Below are 20,968 nucleotides of genomic sequence, written 5' to 3'. Positions count from 1 at the left end.
CTGTAAGCTGAAGCCCATCAAGTAAGAGAGAAAAAAGGTAGACACAGGTGTGACATTTACTGACCTGGTAATTAGTGATGAGGGGAACACCGTGGTCGACAGCCATTCTGCGGATGAGGAAGTTATCCTTTAGGTGGCGTGTATTGTTATTGGGCAGGTTGACTACCAGGTCAATATGACCCTCGTTGATCAGTCTACAAAAACATGCAAAAAAACAAAACAAAAAACAAACAAAACGGTGTCAGAAATCACATAATCAAAACAATAATTTAAACCACTTCAAGTGGCATATGCAATATTCTTAATAATACATTTGAATCAAACAACTTCTTGTAGTGTGACAGAAATGTTAGTATTGCTGATCCCATTAAAAATCAACATCTAGCACTGCAGCTTTGTTTCTGCAGTCCATACAGTTGTGTCCCAATGGTTCTCACTGCCCCCCTTAAATAAAACCGTTGGCAGCAGGTTCCAGCAAATGAGCTTAGATAAGCTGACGGTACACTATCTGCTTGGCACAAAATGACAGAGAGCCAAAGTAAACCAGTGGATGTTAAAGAAGATTATCAAGCCAATGTGACCTAAATATTTTTCTAAACTTTGTAGACCAAACCAGATGGGTTAGGATGCCCGAACTGCTCTGTTTCTGCTGGATGCACAAGGAGGAAATCCGTCACTAATACATTTGCTGTATGAACTTGTTAAGTCAACAGTACTGTATGTAAGGGCTCTGCTGCTGTGAGCGTTCTCTGCCCCTCAGTGGTCAAAAATAAGCATTCCCATCAGTACAAGGAATTTGTTTTATCTGTCCATGTAATCACAATATGCACCATCTGTCTCTTTTTTTAGGTTACTAGGGTCGGTCATTACATTGTCATTTAATTTGTTTTAAAAATGCCATTTCTAGAAGAATTATAGTGTTCTAATGGGGTGTAAATCAAATACTTTATTATAAGTTACATTGCGTATAGCATGCTTTCTGTCACAGGGAGTTGGCAAATTAATGTAAATACCTCTACTTATAGCATATTTTTCTCTCTCTCTCTTTATCACACACACACACACACACACACACACACATAGAATAAAGCCCTGGTTTCTATATTGCGTTTTTCATTTGAAGGTCTTGAAGGACAGACAACAGTGACAACAAAGGTCATTTTTCTCTCTATAAAGAGTTGGCCTCTATGCCACCTCGCACAGCTGATGCCAGCCAGCCTTGTGTGTACGTGTGTTTGTGTTGTTTTTGGTCTAGGCCTATTAAAGTCCCTTTACATTCTATTCTTCAACAGTTCATTTCCAAACATATGGTCCAGATGGCTTTATTGTAGCATGATTATGACTTGTTTGTGGTATCATTACCTGAAAACTGCAGTCACAATCAGGGTGCACCAAACATTCTATGTTGCTAGAAACTTTGAAAGAGGTTTTACTTCTGACAACTGAACACGCACACGCAAAAGTGAGCAATAGCATAACATCTTTGTCAATAAGTCAGCATTACTTTCAGTGCTATCAGTTAACATGTATATTAATGTCGTCTTTGATTATCTAATGCTAAAAAATATTATTTGTAATTTTCCGTTAAAAAGACCAAGATGCCTTAGCAGCTTTTTTGATTTCCCTAAACTTTATTTGGCATTGCTCTGATTTTGCTCTGATATAAGACTTTCCTCATCCTCCCAAGTCAAGCCCTATTCTGGCTAATGCAATGACTGGACTTCAGAGTCTGCAGAATCTTCTTTGATCTTGTCAGCATATTACAACGATAATGAAGGGGCTATGCCCTCAGATCTTTAGGCAGTATCCTATGCTGATCAGATATCCTAATTTTGAATCTAATGAATCACAATTTATGTATTACTTAAGCATGGCCCCAGGAAACCATAAGTAAGTCTTAGGCTCATGGGTTTGGCTCAGTTTTACATTGGCTTGCTTTGTCTTCCATGATTCCATTAATGTGTAAAAAAACAATTAAAACATCAATTCAGTGTTAAAAAAATAATACTCCCCAACCTCGTAATACTGGGCAAACTGATGTCTCCTCCCTTCCCAGTGGGCCAGGCTACTGGAGTGGCAGGCACATCATTGGCACAAAGCCAAGCTGAGGTGGCTTCAGTAGCATAGAGCTAGAGGACAGTAATAGGGCAAATATTATAGCAATTCTCTTATGCCCCTTGTATTATCAACACAGAATGTCATATACAATATTGAGCAAACAGAGGGAAGTCTTTCTTTAAAAGGTATACTATGCAGGATTTTCAAAAAAACAAAAACAAAAAAAACCCCAATGTACTCAGACTCATACAAAAGTAATCTCTCTCTGTAAACCAGCCCTCTGCCTGTATTTTCTTAATATTTTGCAGTGTTCGGAACACTTCTGGTTGTCAGCCTTTGGTCTGGGGGTGTGTAGTACGCAGTCAATAACAGACCGCAGGGTGTGAGGTTAGGACTCCTAGTGTAGCGACCAGGTTACATTGCTGTCATTGTCTCCCTCATCTGCTCCTCTCTGCTCTCTGTCTCTGTGTCGTGGATGTATAAAGAGCTGCATATTTGTATGTCTGCTTGACCGAGGGCGGGGCTGAGCTACACACACAGAGCAGAGAGGCCGCAGCGGACAGGATGAAGCTCTGCATTCACATGTGGCACCTTCCTGCAGGGTTTGTGCAGAGGTGTGGGTGTGTTAAATTGTGCTTTACAATGTAACCAGCGTGAAACAATCAGAAAATAACTCTTTCTTACCAGTGCTGCTTGCACTCTTCATTCACTCTCTAGCTTGCTAAACCGCTGCTGCTCTCTCTCTCTCTCTCTGGGGAGGATTGGCCAACTTTGAATGCTGTGTATTTACAAACACCAACTGGCAAATCCTGCATAGTATACCTTTAATCTCTTAATGAGGGCAGAAACATAATAACCACTAAGCCACATCAGCCAGTGTTGAAAATCATAGAGGAAAATATGTCTGATCTTCGATGAGAAGTCTGGTCTGTAGTGTTTGGAACATAAAAGTACTCACCTTGAAGCCCTCCTCTTTCAGCTGGTAGGCTGTAGCCAGGAAATTGGGTCGGAATGAATGCTGGACATAAGAGACACAGACAGAAATTAAGAAACGAAATGACCTAACAACATTACAGTATAACTACAAGCAGAGTATTGATTTCACAGCAGTCGTAGGACACAAAGTCCGTTACTTACTGTTCATCATTGAAAGTGAACAGTGTGTTCGCAGTTATAACAGAATAGGATAACTGAGGACTTGAAGACTAAAAGAGATCTCACACTGCATTGCTATAACTGCAACAATGACTATAACTCCTGTGTAGACTGTAGCTCATAGACACATATTCAAGTGCTGAGACAATAGCCTCAGGAAATATTTGTGACCTTTCACTTTGTGTTAAGTTATAGTGGGTGTAACAGTATACTGGGCATCGTGTAGCTGAAAAATTAATATGAGCAAGAGTATGATTGGAAATAGGGCGCTGTGGAGAAGCTTCTTCAAAGTTGAACTGTATATGTTCTCTCTCAGGCTGCTGGAATGGTTTTGCAGTTTGTCTTTTGGTCACAATCAGCCAGTGGAAGAGTTCTCGGACAGTACATGTGTTAACCTGTGTCAACCAACAGTGAGAGTGTATAACAGCTCAGGCTGAGTAATTTTCAAGTTTCCCATGAACTCCAGCTGCACCTCTTTTTTTTCCTACTCAGGATCCAGTCCTTTCTGCTGAAACGTTTTAAACTCAAGTACAAGTCTCTATCAAACTAAAAAAGTAAATAAAGGGCAAGAAGAAAAATGTGTCTTTGGCTGAGCTGTACCTGTCTAGTGCAGATCTGCACAGTACACCTCCTTTAGCATGTTTTCATTGACTGAATGCATTCATGCCTCTATCACTTTATCACCTTCATGCATAGGCTAACTAAACTAAATGGCAGCATTTACCATGTTTGCTTTGGAACTTTGGGTTTAGGGCCAACTATAGTTTTGTTGCATGTTATAACCACCTAGTTTGGATATTCACTGTTCATATTAAAAATGCCATTCTTACGTAGGTATTATTTTTCAATTTAGTTTTGTATGGGTAAAACAGTAAATGTGATAATCTAGGGTCAACCAGTTGACAGCACTAAGCTAAGAAAACAGGCACATTCTGTAGCGATTAGGAGTGTAACGGTACGTTTATTTATTCTGAACCGTCACGGTACGGACATTACGCTTCGATGCATGCAGTCATGCAAAAAATACGCTCCGTGACCCAAACCACTACTGTCAAAATAGTTTAATACTCCACTTAGTCCGACATATGGAACAATTATTCTAGAGTGCGAGTTCCACCTGGAACATTTTGGCAGCACATCACTTAGCTGTAGCATGCTCATGGGTGTATGCTCGTCGGCTTAGCCAAGGTAACCTGGTTACTCTGTAGTGTCGCTGCTGTCAGAATGACAAATGAGAGACCCATAACACTGACCAAGTGCAACTCTATTATTAAAATATGCTCTGTTATCGCTGTAGTGAGACGATACTGCGTCTACCCGTCACTCCATTCAGAACAACAATAAAAGCATTTGATTTTTGACGTGGTAGACAGCACATCAAAAGAACCAGATCTGAGAGAGAAAAATGTATCTAAAAAGTATGAAAGTAAAAGCAGTGGTTTGGTCCCTCTGACTGATATACTATTATATATGACCTCATTAGATTATTAATATTGAAGCATCGGTGTGTAAGCAGCATTTTACTCTTGTAGCTGCTGGAGGTGGAGCTAATTTCAACTACTTTATATACAGTTTAATAAATTAGCATAATGCAAGAAACAGAAAGGTTGTTTTCCTTTTCTACTGCAGCACAACTTAACTGTTTCAGTAATAGTTTTGGCCAATGAGCCATTGTTCATTTTTCAAAATAAAAGATTTATTATTTACTTGTCTTGTACCAGACTGTGAGCTAACTGTATTGTCTAATCCCTAGTTATGGACTTTAAAAAATAAATGTCTTAGATCCTATATGCAGTAATTTATTGGGGCTCCACGTCTTGTCTTGTCCATGTCTTCTTGGATACTACAGTTGCTTTGCACAGCTGTACTTCTGCCTTGCTTATTTGTGGCTAACTGAGTTGTCTGATTGGATGAGGAACATCTCCCATGGTCGCTCAGATTTTCAGTGAGGTTAATTCAAGGGCAGTCTTTTACTGAGCCACCTAATGACTTTGGAGGCCGACCTTGAAACTCCTTCAGCATTACAGTGCTGTGTGCCAGCAATGAAGGTTGTATTAATTCCACAAAATAGTTTACTTTCAATGATTTCAGGGTTTCATTTTATTTTCAGTTTTCCTTTTTATGATGATTTTTTTTCTGTGACTGATTATTATTTTTTTGAGAATCAAGTCAGCATCAGAGAGATGACAGGAAATGAGGGAAGGACATGCAGAAAAAGAATTTGTAATGGTCATATATGTCCCACAAACAACATAGTAAGGATGTAAGGTTATAGTAAAAAAAATATTTTGTGATGCATTTATGTTGTTAGACATCAGCTTCAAATGACCCACTTAATCTTAAGCATACTGAAAGTGCTGAAAACTCCTTTGTGACTTTTTGCTGCTGATTTGCAACTGATTATGCTCAAACTGGGTGCCTTTTAGCTTAGTAAACAATATACTTACTAAAATAACTGCTGTCTCACCAAAACTATTGTGATAACGTTCGATATTCTTACTCAGTCTTATGACATACATGTTACTGATGTGGTTTGCAATTTTGACACACAGCCACAGAAATTACTCAAAAAAGGTAGGGCTATTAAAAAGACAGAGGCAAAGAGTGAGAGAAACAATGACAGAGTTAGACTAGTTGGAAGGACTGCAACAACTAAAGGGACTGTAGCTGTGTCTCAAACTACTACATCACAGTATATTATTTTTGCTTTTAGTATGTAGAAAATTAAGGGCAAGACACACTGGCAACATATAACGTACATCAAAATCAGCATTGATTACTTTCTTTGTAAACCACTGTCTTATTTCCCAACAGTGATGCAACTTTCTGGAAAAGCAGCAGTTTTTTCACATTCACTCCCTGCAGTAGCATGTTGAGGGTACTGTACTTTTACTACTTCTTATTACAGTGCCTCTTGGATATACCTTCTTGCATGAGTGTTAACACGTTAGTCAAATTTGCACATTGTCAGCATAGTATTCATAACACACCCACATCAAGAACACTGAACCATGGCAACAGATAGTAGAAGGGAGTCCCTTGCACAAATACAACATTTCATACTGCCTGTGTAAAACTGTGAAACTTAGTGAAGCTTAAGACCACAGTCTTTGTTACCAGACTGCCTAATAAGATGGCACAATCAAATGTTTTGATCCTCCTACCACAATCTTTCTCAAAAGTATTGGAGGTAAATGTTCATCGGTTTTGCTGCTGTGTTCTGGATCTGTCAGCCTAAATTGTTGCTGCTTGTCAGCCATGTAACAGTGAATCTGTGACCCCAGGCGCTTGCCTTGAAGTTGACCTGTTCCCCAAGAGCACCAATTACACAGCTAGTGTTGTGAATGTTTTGTTAAAGCTGCATTAGTCAAACTTGCAGTTTTGCAACCCAGGGTGGCAGCAATTACTAAACTCATGTAATATGGTGTCATTAAATAGTACAGAGCTAAAGCTTACTTTTTTCTGTGGCTGAGGACTGGAAAGAGTGGAAATGTTTTTGCAGCATTGATGATTCTAGACTTCTTTTGACAGAGCATTTTCTTGATGAGGATGAACTAGCTGCATCATTTGCTGTGAGATGATCCTCATCACTGTGGGTAATTTTAAAATGAGGACCATGTTTGTTTGGATAGTCATTTTATAAATTTTATGCTTCTGTTGTTTTTCTCATCCATCCTGCATAACAACGTCAGACTGACATTAAACTCGACTTTCAACTCAACAACTACAATTTAGGTTTCTTCCACTCATGCAAGGTTTGTCATGAATTCTGCGGACTGAATGATTCCAAGCTATTTCAATCTCTCTAGGTAATGTCACTTGAGAGCTATTGAAAGTCATTAATGGCACACAGCAGTCACATGAGAGTTGTTACAAGTCTCCTGAACCAAGGTGTGATTTGGCTTCAAACACATGAGTAGTGAGAAGTGCCAGGCTGGCATTGATGTAGTTGATAGCCTGAAAGATTTAGACCACCTGTTCAGAAGGCACCTCACATTTGGTGTCTTGTGGGCAGGAGGCACCAAAAGGAAACACAAACAGGAGGCAAGTGGACCTCCAGATGGCTGTCGTCTTACCTGAATCCCAATCAGGATGCCCTTCTGTGGCAGCTTAAAGCCTGTGGAGAGCATAGCCTTCAGGAAGGCTGAATAAATGTTTGGTCCAAAACAAGCTACCTACAATAAAACACATTATGGGATAAAAGAGAAATTACACTAGTTGAAACATAACAAGAATTAACAATAGAATAGGGCTGTATATTTCTGAGGTTCTTACTTCTCCAGTGGAGGCCATCTCACAGCGAAGCACAGGATCTGCATCCCTCAGCCGTGGCCATGAGAACATGGGTGCCTGGTGGAAGAAGGGTTTGTTTTGATCTCTTTTGAAAAATCTCTGTGTTAAGCTGTAACCAGCAAGCACAGTCACAATGCCATACCAGAAAGATGGTTGACTATGAATAGCTGGCTATGGCATTTGTTCATTTACGGACTCTTGTTGATTGACCATGAAAACTTACCTTTTCCCTACAACAGTAGAGGTATTCTAAATGAATGAAATACCACAAAGAATGTGGCAAACAATGGAGAATCATTTCTGACATAAATGGTAAGAATGATAGTGTGTTTCAAATGTGCTGAAATCATTTAAAGGATGTGATGACACTGTTGCCACCGAGAGATGTAACAAAACTTGATTTATCTTGAAAGTAACAGGTGACCTACGCCTGCAGTATTTACATTTCCTTATGGACTGTGGGAAATAAATAGTAAATAATGTGTTAGTTTATTTATGAATAAACATTCATAGAAACTAAGAATGAAAATGTTTACCATGCTATTCATTATTTCATTTTGTCTCAAGCAAACCACTTTGTTTTTGCCTGAATGAAACTTTAAGAGGACATCAGAGAAGAGAGCGAGAGGGATTGTAATACATTAGACACTTAAACAGAATAACACTACAACTGCTGGCACAGACAGACTGGACGGACAAATCTGAAAAGAAAGGAAGCTGTTCAGACTGCAGCCTACAACTCCCTCTAACAGTTTGTTTGACATGCTCTCTCCACGCAGGGTGAGTCAGAGGAGGAGAGGAAGAGGAAGAGAACTAAGAAAATGAAAGGAGATAGAGAAGAGTGGAGAGACAGAGAAGGAAATGAGGAACACAAAACAAATGAAATAATGAGTGCAATGACAGAAGAAAAAAGGCAAAAAACGTCAGGAGGATGAAATGGGGGATAGAGAAAGAGACTGAAATGAAAGGAGAGAGAAAGGAAAAGATCACATTATAAATTAAAAGAGAGGATGGGGAGAGTAAGTGAAAATAAAAATACAGGAACAAGAGCAGAAGACAGTAGCTTCTAAATTTTGTAATATAAGCAAATTAAGAAAAATATGGTGCCATGTGGGAAGCCATTCTTATTTCTCCATTTAAAAGCAGACAACCCCTATTACCTTGAAAAGAGAGAGAGGTGGTAGTTAGGAGTGGAGTGGCGTTGTGTGGTTGGTGTGTATGCACTCTCTCTCACTCAAACACACACACACACACACGTAGAGGCAAGGGCCACTAGGGGGATTCATCCTTGAAACGGGCTATCTAATCAGCTGAATGTAATGTTAGCATACTAATGTACTATTGTAAGAAGGGACGAAGAGAAGGGAATGCAATATCGCTTATCATGGCTTTGTTCAAAGTGTCAGAGAAAGACAGAAAGCTTTGCAGAGATAAAATGGCAGAATGTAACGGAGAGAGAAAATTAAAGGCACGCTATGCAGGATTTTCCCAAAAAACAATGTATAGTGGTATGTGTATGTATCTACCGAGACCCTGCCATCTGCCTGTATTTTCTTATTATTTTGCTGTGTTCAGTGTTTCTGGGAGTGAGCCTTTGGGCAGTGGGTGTATAGCCCACAGCCAATAACAGCGTGCAGGGTGTGGGGTCGGGACTTGTAGCAGAGTGGCCAGGTTACATTATTGTCTCTGTCTCTTTTCTCTGCGTCATGGATGTATAAAGAGAACAGGTCTGTGTCTGTTTGACCAAGGGCGGGGCTGAGCTCCTCACTCTCACTCACACACACACACACACACACACACACACACACACACACACACACACATACGTGTGCGCGCAGAGCAGCCACAGTGGACAGAATGAAGTGTGCATTTCGGCTGCGCTCACACCAAATCCACCTTCCCACAGGTTTGTGCAGAAGTGTGGGCATATTTATTTGTGCTTTAGAACATAACCGCCGTGAAACAATCAGAAAATAATGTTTATCTGATTCACTGCTTTCCTCTCACTACCACCACTCCCTTTGTTCGTTCACTCTCTAGCTCACTCAACCACTGCTGCTCTCTCTCTCTCGCTCGTGCTCTTGGCTCACTGTGGTGTCGTTGAACCAGGGAGGAGGGGCCAACTTTGAAAGTTGTGTTTACAAACAGCAACCAACAAATCCTGTACAGTATACCTTTAAATAGATGGTGAGGAACACATACAGAGAGGGAGTAACAGTGGCAGGCAACTTTTAATGGTGCAGTAAAAGAGACAAGAATCAACAATAAAATAAGTGGTGGAGAAAAGAATTTGTGAAAGGCAGAAAATGAGTGACACAAAGACATTAGCTTGTCATGTACAGTCGATTTGTACATGATCCACGAAGATGGGATCATTTTACACCATTGCATCATCCTGATTTTAAATGCTCTGAAAATGACAAACTGTACTCAATCCTTCATGAACAGAATTTTGACAAACTCAATTATAATAGTTTGTCCTCCAATTGCAGCGGTGTGTCTGTGACAGAAAATATGTGACAAAAACCGAGGCTCTGTAACCACAACATTCTACTAACACACACATAAACACTAACACCCCATCTCCATATCCCACACCGACCGCCCACTCCTAAGAGACAGTGGAATTGTGAAGCTCCACAACATGAACAATGTTATCTTGGGGCACCAGCTGAGCTCCAGTGGAGAAGGAAATGAATACAGACATTTCCACATAACATTGTTGCTCACATCCATCGCCTTGTTGGAGGCGGAAGTGGCACTTGTGTAAATGTCTTTATATTTGCAGTTAAATGGAAATTAACAGCTAAATTTGTACTTACAGATTTGAAAGACAATTTCCATATTCTTGTATTTTGTATTTAAAGCTGGTGTGCGGGACTTTTGTCTCCCCCCTCTGGCAGTGAGAGTAATTACAAAAACACCATTGACACATGCTTACATCATAGGCTCCGACGTAGCCTACAAATAGTATATAAATAGTTTTGAGTGTCACAACCCCTGCAAAATGACTCATTATACTATCAGAATTTGCTCCATATGGTCTGATAACAGTTGGAAAGTCTATAAGAGCCACACAATTTAATTATTTTATCCCCATTCAAGTTAGCAGAGGGCAAACTGGAAGCCTCTGGGTGCGCATTCAAACAGCCAGAGCAGGAATGTCCCACCCAACATGAGATTTAAAAACTCTGTATACAGTGAAATGCAGCAAGATTTATCTGGGCTTAATCAGCATTGTGTGAACTTGTTTGGCTTGAAGGGCTTGAATGTAATTGACGTTCATTTATATGTAAAAGTTCCAGACTGCAGGTTTAAGTTTGAATTATGGATATTTTATTCTAAAAACAACTGAGAAAGGCTTAATTTCTGAAGTACACCTGCTTGCTGTCTGATCACAACTCACTTGGACTCTGTTTGCAAGAGAGCTTGATGGTTTTTTGGGCATTGCAGGGTGTTTGCAAGGGCTTTCATAGCTCATTATTAATGCATGGCTACATGATTACTATTAGGTCTCTAGGCTAGTCATGCTAGGTGGTTACTACTGTTTTAAGGGTGGATGCCAGAGCGTAAACAACCAGTGTGTAGGATGTTAAGCTTGGTTGTTAGGTAGTTGCTGACAAACAATTGTCATATTGTGACATTGTTAAGTTGTTAAGGTCTTACGAGTAGTTGCTAGGGCAGTTGGCAGCAGTGGCATAGCATTACTTGGTGAGTGTTAGGGTGCTCAATGTTGTTGCTAGGGTAGTTGTTGTTGTAATTCTGGATAGAGTAGTTCTGATTCTAGCATTAGTGCTAGCAATGGTAACGGCAGTATTGTTAGTGACAGTAGCATTTTCATTTCTTTATTTTTGAATAATAAAAAAAATGAAAAATTGATGTTCAGAAAGCCACATCAAAAGCTAGTGTTTTAAAGTTGAATAGAAATGTATCAACCATATTGGTCATAAATTACATTGAGTCAATCATTAATTACCAGATGTTACTATACCTACATATTTTGTTCACATAACACTTGGGTGGTATTGACATGGTCTCCTTTAAAGCATTTACAGAAATTTAAGTCCAGTGTGATATTTCTCCTATACTGTATGTACATATTTTTGAGTCACACAGCTCACAAAAATGTATCTCAGATGTAACTGTAATGTCCTGCATGCCATAGTCAAAGAGACACAACATCCAATAGTTGAAAGTTATTTTTCCCCAGCCAATAAGTGCACTAAGGACCAAACCACCAAATCCCCTTCTTCCCCCTCAAATGTTGTTTTCATGCTCTTCCTCTTCTCTGTGTCATAAATACAATGGTGTTATTGTTCCTGTGAGTTTGTATATACAGACAGAAATTACACAATGGGGACTTGTTAGTGAAAAGAAAACAACATGGCCTCAAACGAGGGGCTGTCAGAGAGAGAAAAGAGATAGCAAGAGCAACAGAGTGAGGTTGAGAGGGAATGAGACAGATAAATGAAGATGATCTCTCTGGATGGCAATGACTTATTCCTTGTGATGATACAGTGAGGACAGCGAAGGCTGAGAGGAGAGATGGCACATTTTGATGGCACACACTTCAGGCTACTAAGCCTGTGTAAATTGTTTCACACATCATTGTGTGTTTACAGTGGGGACTTGATGTTGAGACAGCAATAATGTGTTTAACAAGAGGAAAGAAATTAGCACTCCTTTGTTAGACAATTATCATGTATTTCTGCAGGTTTTGCAGCAAGGCCAATGTCAGTCGGGGGGTGTGAAGTCTGTATCATAGACTCCAAGTAAACTCTGGAAGTCTTTTAAGCCTGGAAACTGGAGTATTCAGAACTCTGATTAATATTCTTCTCCACTGTGCAGACTAGAAATTGAAAACTTTAGGTGGCGGGGAAGAGTGGGGGATTATACCTGCGTGATTGGCTCCAAACTACAGCCATTGTTACAGCAGCTCGGTTGTAATTAGAGGGAGAAATTACTTTGGAAAAAATAGCTTTGGAACAGCTGGCGAAACGTAAACTCTCTCATATCCAATCTAAGAAATAAGCCTCCCAGCCGGTATAAGAAAGCACCTACTACTACCCCCCCAACCCCCACGCTTAGGTAGAGGGATGAAGCAGTAATTGCTGTCTTTGTTATGTGATCCAATGGAAGCTGTACTTTCAGAACTTGCAGTACCTATTAAGATATCATACATGCAGGGCTCTTTACATAGGAACTAATTTTCAAACCATCCACCATACATCAGGCTGTAAGAAGTTCAGAAGAATGGTAATTAGGACTTGTAAGGAAAGTTAAAAGTTGCTTTTGTACAACAAGTAGCTATTCTCTTTTAACTCACTCAGGGTTTCCGCCAGAAAAGTTGTTAGGCCCAGCGGCCAAGAAACTTGACTGCCGGGCCAAGACACTTGGCCTGGCAGCCAAGCGGCTAAATCTTGTAGTTCTGCAAAGTTGAAGAATTGCATAGTCCTCTATGAGTTGAGAACATTTTACCATTTAATAGGCAAATAAAAACCCTTGAAAACACATAAGGCCTGGGGCATCCGGTAGCCAAGTGGTTACAGCGCATACCTTATAACCGCAACACCCCTGGTTCAACTGCAGCTTAGGACCTTTGGTTCATGTCATCCCCCTTTCTCAATCTAATAAAGGGCAAAATGTCAAAAGAAAAATCTTTTTTAAAAATAATCCACATTTGGGCCTCATGCAAGAACCACTCGTACAAACAGATTAGTTCTTTAGTGGCACATGCATGTGATTTAAGAGAACTTGTGGCATTCAGCAATTTTCTTATAATTTTCTCATACAGAAACCTCTCATTTGAAATAACCAAAATTGTTCTAGTTTCGGCAAAAAATAGTGTGTTCATGTAAGACCCCATCACTCACAGTAAGAAGCTGATTGAGACAATATTTTTTCAGGGTCTTTACGAATCATAATTCCAGCATATGAATGAATGGGGAGTTTAAATATCACAAAGTCAACTAAAAAAAATGTTTATAACAATAGTACACCTAGTCATGACCAGGTGGTATAAAGTTGAAATGTGTAATTTAAAATACATATGTTCAGCTGAATCTTACTTGGAACACTCATACGAACAAGGCCCGCAGAAAAAAAGGGAGAGATTTAGGATAGGAACACAAGAATGTTCTTGCATGAGGCCCAGTTGAATATTATTAAAAATGCTCTTTGTCATCATAAGATGTTTTTCTTGGAAGGTTAGAAGTTTAATATGCTTGACCCGTAAACGCAACCCATAAACAGCGCCCTTTACAATTAAGTTTTACTTATCACATTCAAAACGTGCAACAGCAACAGGCAACAGGCTACAGGCTAGGCAGCATAGGGAAACGCTTGAGGCAAGGATTTTCCAATTCATTACCTTAGACCCTATTTGTTCACTGTGTTGGTGGGGCAACTTTTTAGTGCTGTTCTCCCTATAGAGGTAGTCAGTCTTCATTTTCTTGACAGAGTGTTTAGGTTCAAGATCCATAGACTTGAAGGCCACAAAAAAAATTTAATTTTCCAGTTGCTTGGAACATATAAATTACAGGTATTTTCACACATACAGTATAATTATAATTTTCACACTTGGGCCAAAGGTTTTTCTAGGCTAGAGTTCGGAATCATTATGTTTGGTGAAGTGCAAAAGCTTCAGTAAAATATGGGTGCTGTCCAAAGAAGCAGTATTACAGTAGTACTACTGTAATATGTACTATGTACTAAAAGTTGATAATGTGGTAGTTGAACTTGTCATACACCACCTTTATTTATAATATGGACACAATGCATATCAGTATAGATAAAGAGACTGGTGTAAACAAATCTTTAACAGCGTCAGAAAACTTTAATAATTTATATTTAGTTTTGGTTTAAATGTTACTATTTATATTTTTAAAAATGGGCTAAACTGGAATAGAATTAGCTCCATGTACAGGGGGTGGAGTAGTTTTTTGCCCTGAAGAGAGCAACACTTACCAGGGTTCGGGGCAACATTCACTGACCAGGGGGTGATATGAGCTGAGCAAAGGGGCCTTTGGTGAGTACTTGGCTCACTACACAGGCACAGGGGCTGAACACATGGTCCCCTGGGACTTTCAAATGGGCGCTTGATGACCATTGGTAACTTTGGCTGACCAGAAGGGCACTTGGTCCACCCAGAGTGGCATTTAAGGAGCCTTTGGGCTGACAATATAAGCACTTGGGTGGCCACTGGTCTGCTCACAGGGGCACTTGGGCTGCTAAACTGTCTGTCTGGTGTTACTATAGAGCAACGATGAAGTGTCCCAATAGGGCACACACATGGTACATTTTGTTTACATAAAACCTGACCTGAACCTGCAGTATGCATGTGGTAATAGGCCCAACCTCAAGTCAAATAAATGTTATATATGTATGTATAGCCTCATATCACAAATCAAACATTTTGCCTCAGGGGGCTTTACAATCTGTACAGCATTACAACATCCTCTATACTTAGACCCTCTCAGCCTGAGTTATTTCAATACCCTCAGATTGCATTGGGTTAGGTCTATAGTTCAGCCACTTAAGTTTTCATTTGGATCATACTGTATATTGTCCCTTTAATGTCAGTTCTCATTTGGCCACCTTGTGAACTCATTTCGGCTTCTTGCTTGCTATTCTGTGACAGTTTGTCGTCAGCCATTTGAGTCCCGGTCAGGTCACATAATCAGTTATCTTTCAGCCCTGTCTGACATTGTGCTGATTCACCTTTTGATAATTCAATTGAGTGATTACGCAGAAGGCTCTTTCTAGAATCACAACCACTTATATTATACAGTATTGTCTAACATGTAGTTGTAAGCATAAGACATAAGAATTGAGGCCCAGACAGTAGTTTGGCAAGACATTAGACACAGCAGGATTATCATAGGAAAAGAACAGGTAGTCGTCACTTACTTTTAACCCTTGCTATCACCTTATTATACATTCATTTATCCATAAATACATCCATTCACTCTGCACACTTCAAAAACTTGACTTAAGATTAAAGAAAGCCAGTTAAACAGTTTGAGCTATAAACAGTTATTCCAGTTTCCAATCTCACCTTGATGCCCACGTAGTCTATAGGAATGATGGGTTTCTCCAACGAGGGCAGGCTGGCCTCATCCAGAGGCTCTCCCACCATCACTTTGGTTGCCACATTGATAAAGTCCACACCGATTGTTTTTGATACAAAAGGGAAGGAGCGTGAAGCCCGCAGATTACACTCTATCACCTGAAAGGGTGCATAATGCAAATAAAGTAATTTCAAAAAAGTAAAAAGACACCCATTCTTGCAGATGAATGTACACATTAACTAAAGCTAATCAAAAACATAAACACACTCAATGCAGATATGTACATTGCCAATGCACAAACATACTGTACACATGGAGTTTATACACACATATTTCCTGGTGTGTTGTAGCTGGGAAATCAAAATTGAAGGCAATATTGATCATAAAATCCATCCAGCTTTGCAAATTATTCCGAACACATGGTGATTTCAATTCATGAGTGAATTGCATTGCAGCAATCAAGTGTGAAAATGTCAATCTATCATTTAGTCATACTCTGGTAAATATTACCTACCATGACATCATTGCCTTTAACCAGAAATTGAGTGTTAAAGGGCCCGGAAATCTCAAATGCTTGCGCTATTTTCCGGGTGGCAATCTTAACCTGAGGGCAATGGAAAAAGAGAATATATACAATACATATACAATATATATGAGGCTGTCTGTAAACTGTTTCATAACATAATATCTTTGTACACACGTATGGAGACTTTTTTTTTTGCATAATGTAAAGTGAAACTGAAAATCACATTTAGTCATCCCATTTTGCGGTCAAAAATAATGCCAACATGTTTTTTTTAATGTATTGTTAATAGTTATTTACTATTAAATGGAAGAAAAATGGTCTTTAGGGAACTATCAAATATAAATGCTCACTTTCTTCTCAGCTGGCTGGGAGGGCTTGTCTGTGTTTGATTGACAGCAGCCGACTAAGTGCTAGTGTTACACTGTCAGGAACAAAAGCCCACAAGTCAGGGGCAAAGACTGAGTTGTTAGAGGTGGTATTGAAGAGTAATGACCATACCAGTATCTAAACGGACCAAAGTGACCTTTTCAGGTACATTTACCTGCTGTTTAATGTAATGGAGCTCAGCAGCTAATTAGCTACCTAACCTGAAAACTGACATTAGCAAGGCACTTTTCCCTGATGAATATTTGTTTGGTGGCTCATCAACAAGCCAAGGTGCAGGACAGGACATGTGTTCATGTTAGTAAGTTAGATAAGAAGGAGACTTTAGCAGGAAATCTTAGTCTGGAAATCTTAATGGAAATCTGGAAATCTTAATCTTTGTCTGTTATGTAGCAGGCTGCTGATGTTACTGTTGTATGCAAAGATTTGATTGGCATTTGCAGGTCGCCATCTACAAAAATGGAGAACTAACAAAATTCTGTCGAATTAATTCAAAAATAGGGGGTGTCATCATGAAATCAAAAAATGAAAATATATAAATTATACATTTCTCCCTTTTGGTTTCTGATTTTCTTCTCAAAGGAGAACACAGCTCAAGTGATTTACAGGGCAGATATGTCAGCGGTAGCGGGAAAAAAACATGCTATTTAATTTCAGTTGGACTTAAAATGCACACAGTATTTGAGTTAAAGTGCTTGTGGAATATCAATTGGGTCATTAAAAAATGATAGTAAAATTGATATAGTTTGAGTCACTACGTGAACATTGAGAGTGACCAAAGATGAGTTTCTGTGTGGAACTTAACTGACCTTTTCTAGCGAACCCTGGCTAATGGTCTGGGTTGGCAGCATTAGGGTGGCATCTCCTGAGTGTACCCCAGCATCCTCCACATGCTCTGTTATTGCATGGACCAGAACCTGGACAGACACCCAGTGATTACATCATACATACAGTATTTACATGCAGATCATAGCTCTAATATGCAACAAGAGTTACTACTTAAGACAACTCAGCCTTAACAGCCTTGGTCTGTTCCCTGATGAGAATTTTTCAGATGGAGGCAGACTTGATGTATTTATACCTACAGTATATCACAGTGGAAAATAATATACAAAAATGGAGCGTCAACATATGGTGATCCAGTTCAAAAACAGTGTATGCTTCACTATGCATTTGGAGGAAATGAATTAACTGAGTCAGGTCAATAATCATTGAAAATCTGTCTGGAAAAAGAGCCTGTATTTGGTGAAGAAACAATGTGAGGAACAATGTACGTGGATATGCAGTGTCAAAAGAATAACTTCCAACTTTTCACCCACAGAAAAGGTGATTTGTATCGCCAAGCTCCTGCATGTGTGAGTGTGTGTCTGAAAATGAGCTGCCGTGTCATTAGCTCATTTAAACTGCTTCTAACCACAGCATTCATTAGCACTCTTCAGATAGAGCTTGTAATTAATACGTATTATCTCTGACTTTTCCACTCTCCCACACATATAATCACTCACTCACACATACACGCACACAGCCTGACCACGAATAATGAGGCCTGCTTGGTATTCAATTAATGGACAGCTTGTTAATGTGATACTGAAGATAAGGTGGGGCTGTATTCAGGGAAATCAGAAAGAGAAAATCTACCATACAACTGGATAACCCACGTTCAAACTGACACCCTTGAAATGACTCCCACAGCCTAACCAATAAAAAGACAGACAGGGCATTCAGGACAAGTACCTCAGCAACTTACAGTGCTAAACAATTATACACTCATATAAGTTTTCAAAAGTTAAACCAGCTACTAATAAGTGTCTGTAAAAGTGAAACTCCAACAAACAGGCATTATTGGTTTGTGAGGTTCCATGTGTCTCAGGAATCATTAGGATCAAATTTTTGTAATTTACTTTTTCTGTCATGCTCCCTAAATCAGCCCGATCTATTTCATTTTCCCTTGAATACAGACCTTTCAACATCCTGCAGAAAAGAGAAACAGAACTGCATTTTTACAATTTTACATTTCAACACATTAGCGAAAGAAGCATTTGAGAATATTAAAGAACAATTTAAGCAATTTTGCAGTGACATTTTTTTCTGTATTAGATGGGATATTTTTCTTATGTAACCCCACTTTGATAATCTGAATGCATTCAAGCAGAATTAAGAAGTACATTTTTTTCAGATTTTCCTCTTTAATTAAAGGTTTTATTCTTTCAGTTATCAGTTATCAAATATTTATCCCTGTGCTTTTTTGCTTCAGAAGTTATGGAAGATGCAGTTCAATAGTTTTTTTTGTACATTCTGCTATGAAAGTCATTAGAGGAAAATATAACAGAACTATGAGTCATATTTTCTGAACTTTGTGATATTACAATAACCAGCGTCTAGTATTTTATTTTGGATTTTCCTTAACATTCTTTGAAACAAACTAGCTGGAAGAATATGGTAGTATATATGTAAAGTACATTCATGATTGAGCAACAATCAGCAGACGAACACAACACGAAAAGTAAGAAAATGACATAAATCTGTGGTGCATGTCAATCAGATATGAAAACAGTTTGTTGAACAAGAATCATTTCAGTGTGGCCTGAACTGATCTAATCTAAAAAGAAAAAATAATTTAGTATCACTATTTTCCTGCATTTCGGTTTTAATGTATTCCATTCTCCAAATCAGATCTGTCTGGACTATAATGTCTTTTCACTAAAGATGAATGAGATTACTTCCACTTTATTAATCTGCTGGGTTCAATGTCTGTTCTACCTTTCCATTTAAACTGATAAAAATGGAGGACTGAATAATGCCAGTCTAAAGAGATGAATAACAATGACACTGTTCTAAATGAAAATATGATCAGACAAGGCGTCAATATCAATAAAACAGCGACATCTTTTTTTTTTTTTTTTCTCATACTGTTACACTGTGCAACATTAGATTATGCAAAAGATGTTTTTGAATAAAACCAAACTAAATTTCTATGTCAAGTTCTGGTTCTTTGAGTAATTATTGCAGGCAGAACATACTAATGTGTGCCTGTTATAAATTTAGCCTGCTTTGACAAGGCATGGAGCCAGTACTGCCAGGACTTACTCATATACAGAATGGCAACATAATGTTGTTAAGGAGAGAAGACAAAAGCCTATACACTGTAACTGGAAACAATATGTCAGTAATGTCTCACCTTGCCACCTTTGGCCACAGCATCCACCTCTACTTCCCTGGCACCACGGATGAACTTGGTGATGACCACTGGATGCTCCTGGAGGAAAGACAGCAGGACGGCTATTCTATGAGGTTATTCTACTTCAGTGTTTTCCAAGGTTAGGAAATTAACAGAACACAAGCAGAATTAAGGACATTGCAAGAGATAGGAAATAATTAGTAATAGTATACAAGTATTGTATATATCATAATTAAAACATGATAGGTGGTGGTGCATCATACTGAGAAGTGTTCATAATATTTTGCCTTCCTCCTGTATATTAATGGCATAGACAAAATATTAGAAACACTTTTAAATATAATGCACACCAGCACACCACCACTACCCACTATGACCTTAATAATATACATAAAGTAGACTTATCACCTTTCTGACAGTGTCAAAATGTATAGATATAATTTCTATATCAAAATGTGTAGAATCTATGGCAGAGCTGTTGTATTTGATTGCAATAGATTGCACATGTGTTTCTAATAAAGTGCTATATGAGTATAAAAAGAGAAATCTCTTGAAAGAGATAAAAACAAACAGCTCATGATGAAAGAAGTGTAATCTATCAATTGTTAAGAAAAGCCATTCTGTAAAAGTGAGTTTTAAGATGACAAGGCAGCGACAGTGTCAGCTGACCTGATGCTCAGTGGAAGGCTGTTCCAGAGCCAAGGAACAGTACTTCTGAATTTTGGAGCTGCTCCATAGCTCCGCTGTTCAGGCAAGTAAACAAGGCATTACAATAATCGAGGTGGAATTATATAAAAGCATGTATAATTTTCTCTGTGTTACTAAAGGACAGAACTGATCTGAATAGTTGAGATATTCCTTTGTTGACAGCTGCATTTGCATCTGAGACGTGTTCAGAGCCAATGATTAGAACTTTTGTCTTAGAGTTGAATTTTTAAACAGTTGTGGGACAGACAGTTTTTAAGTCATCTAGGCAGCTATGTAGTGAAGCCAGTTTGCAGATGTCAGAAGGTTTAAATGACGGGTACAGCTATTGTATATATTGTCAGCGCAACTTTGGAAGGAGATGTGGTGACAGATTTTCTGTCCTAAAGGTAACATGTACAGGGTAAATACAACAGGTCCAAAGATCGATCCTTGTGGTATTCCATGTTTAGTTTCAGCAATTCATGAAGCAAATTCACCAACAGAAATAAAAACATTTCCTGTTGGCTCCTGACAAGCAGTCCAGGGCAGTTCCAGTGATACCCACCTACTTTTTTTAGTCTGTTTATAAAAGGACAGAATGGGCAATGGTCTCAAATG

General features: G+C 38.9%; 1 protein-coding gene across 3 annotated transcripts in view; it reads right to left on the bottom strand.

The window, feature by feature from the left end:
- Positions 1–20,968, bottom strand: part of cps1 (carbamoyl-phosphate synthase 1, mitochondrial) — a 56,978-nt gene that overhangs the window by 2,187 nt on the left and 33,823 nt on the right. For 2 of the 3 annotated variants that reach the window (XM_042425947.1, XM_042425948.1), the window contains 9 exons: positions 19,664–19,741; positions 17,295–17,402; positions 16,090–16,179; positions 15,563–15,733; positions 7,489–7,563; positions 7,290–7,388; positions 3,017–3,076; positions 2,017–2,129; positions 65–194 (listed from right to left, as the gene is read on the bottom strand). In XM_042425947.1, coding sequence (XP_042281881.1) covers positions 65–194; positions 2,017–2,129; positions 3,017–3,076; positions 7,290–7,388; positions 7,489–7,563; positions 15,563–15,733; positions 16,090–16,179; positions 17,295–17,402; positions 19,664–19,741 — 924 coding nt within the window. Of the gene's footprint in view, positions 1–64; positions 195–2,016; positions 2,130–3,016; positions 3,077–7,289; positions 7,389–7,488; positions 7,564–13,062; positions 13,134–15,562; positions 15,734–16,089; positions 16,180–17,294; positions 17,403–19,663; positions 19,742–20,968 lie in introns of those variants that run through there. The other variant, XR_006098738.1, reaches the window with a different exon arrangement.

The sequence above is a fragment of the Thunnus maccoyii genome, chromosome 11, assembly GCF_910596095.1.
Source record: "Thunnus maccoyii chromosome 11, fThuMac1.1, whole genome shotgun sequence".
NCBI classification, from domain to species: domain Eukaryota; kingdom Metazoa; phylum Chordata; class Actinopteri; order Scombriformes; family Scombridae; genus Thunnus; species Thunnus maccoyii.
The sequence above is the reverse complement of the archived record's forward strand: the minus strand, read 5'-3'. Positions and strand labels throughout refer to the sequence as shown.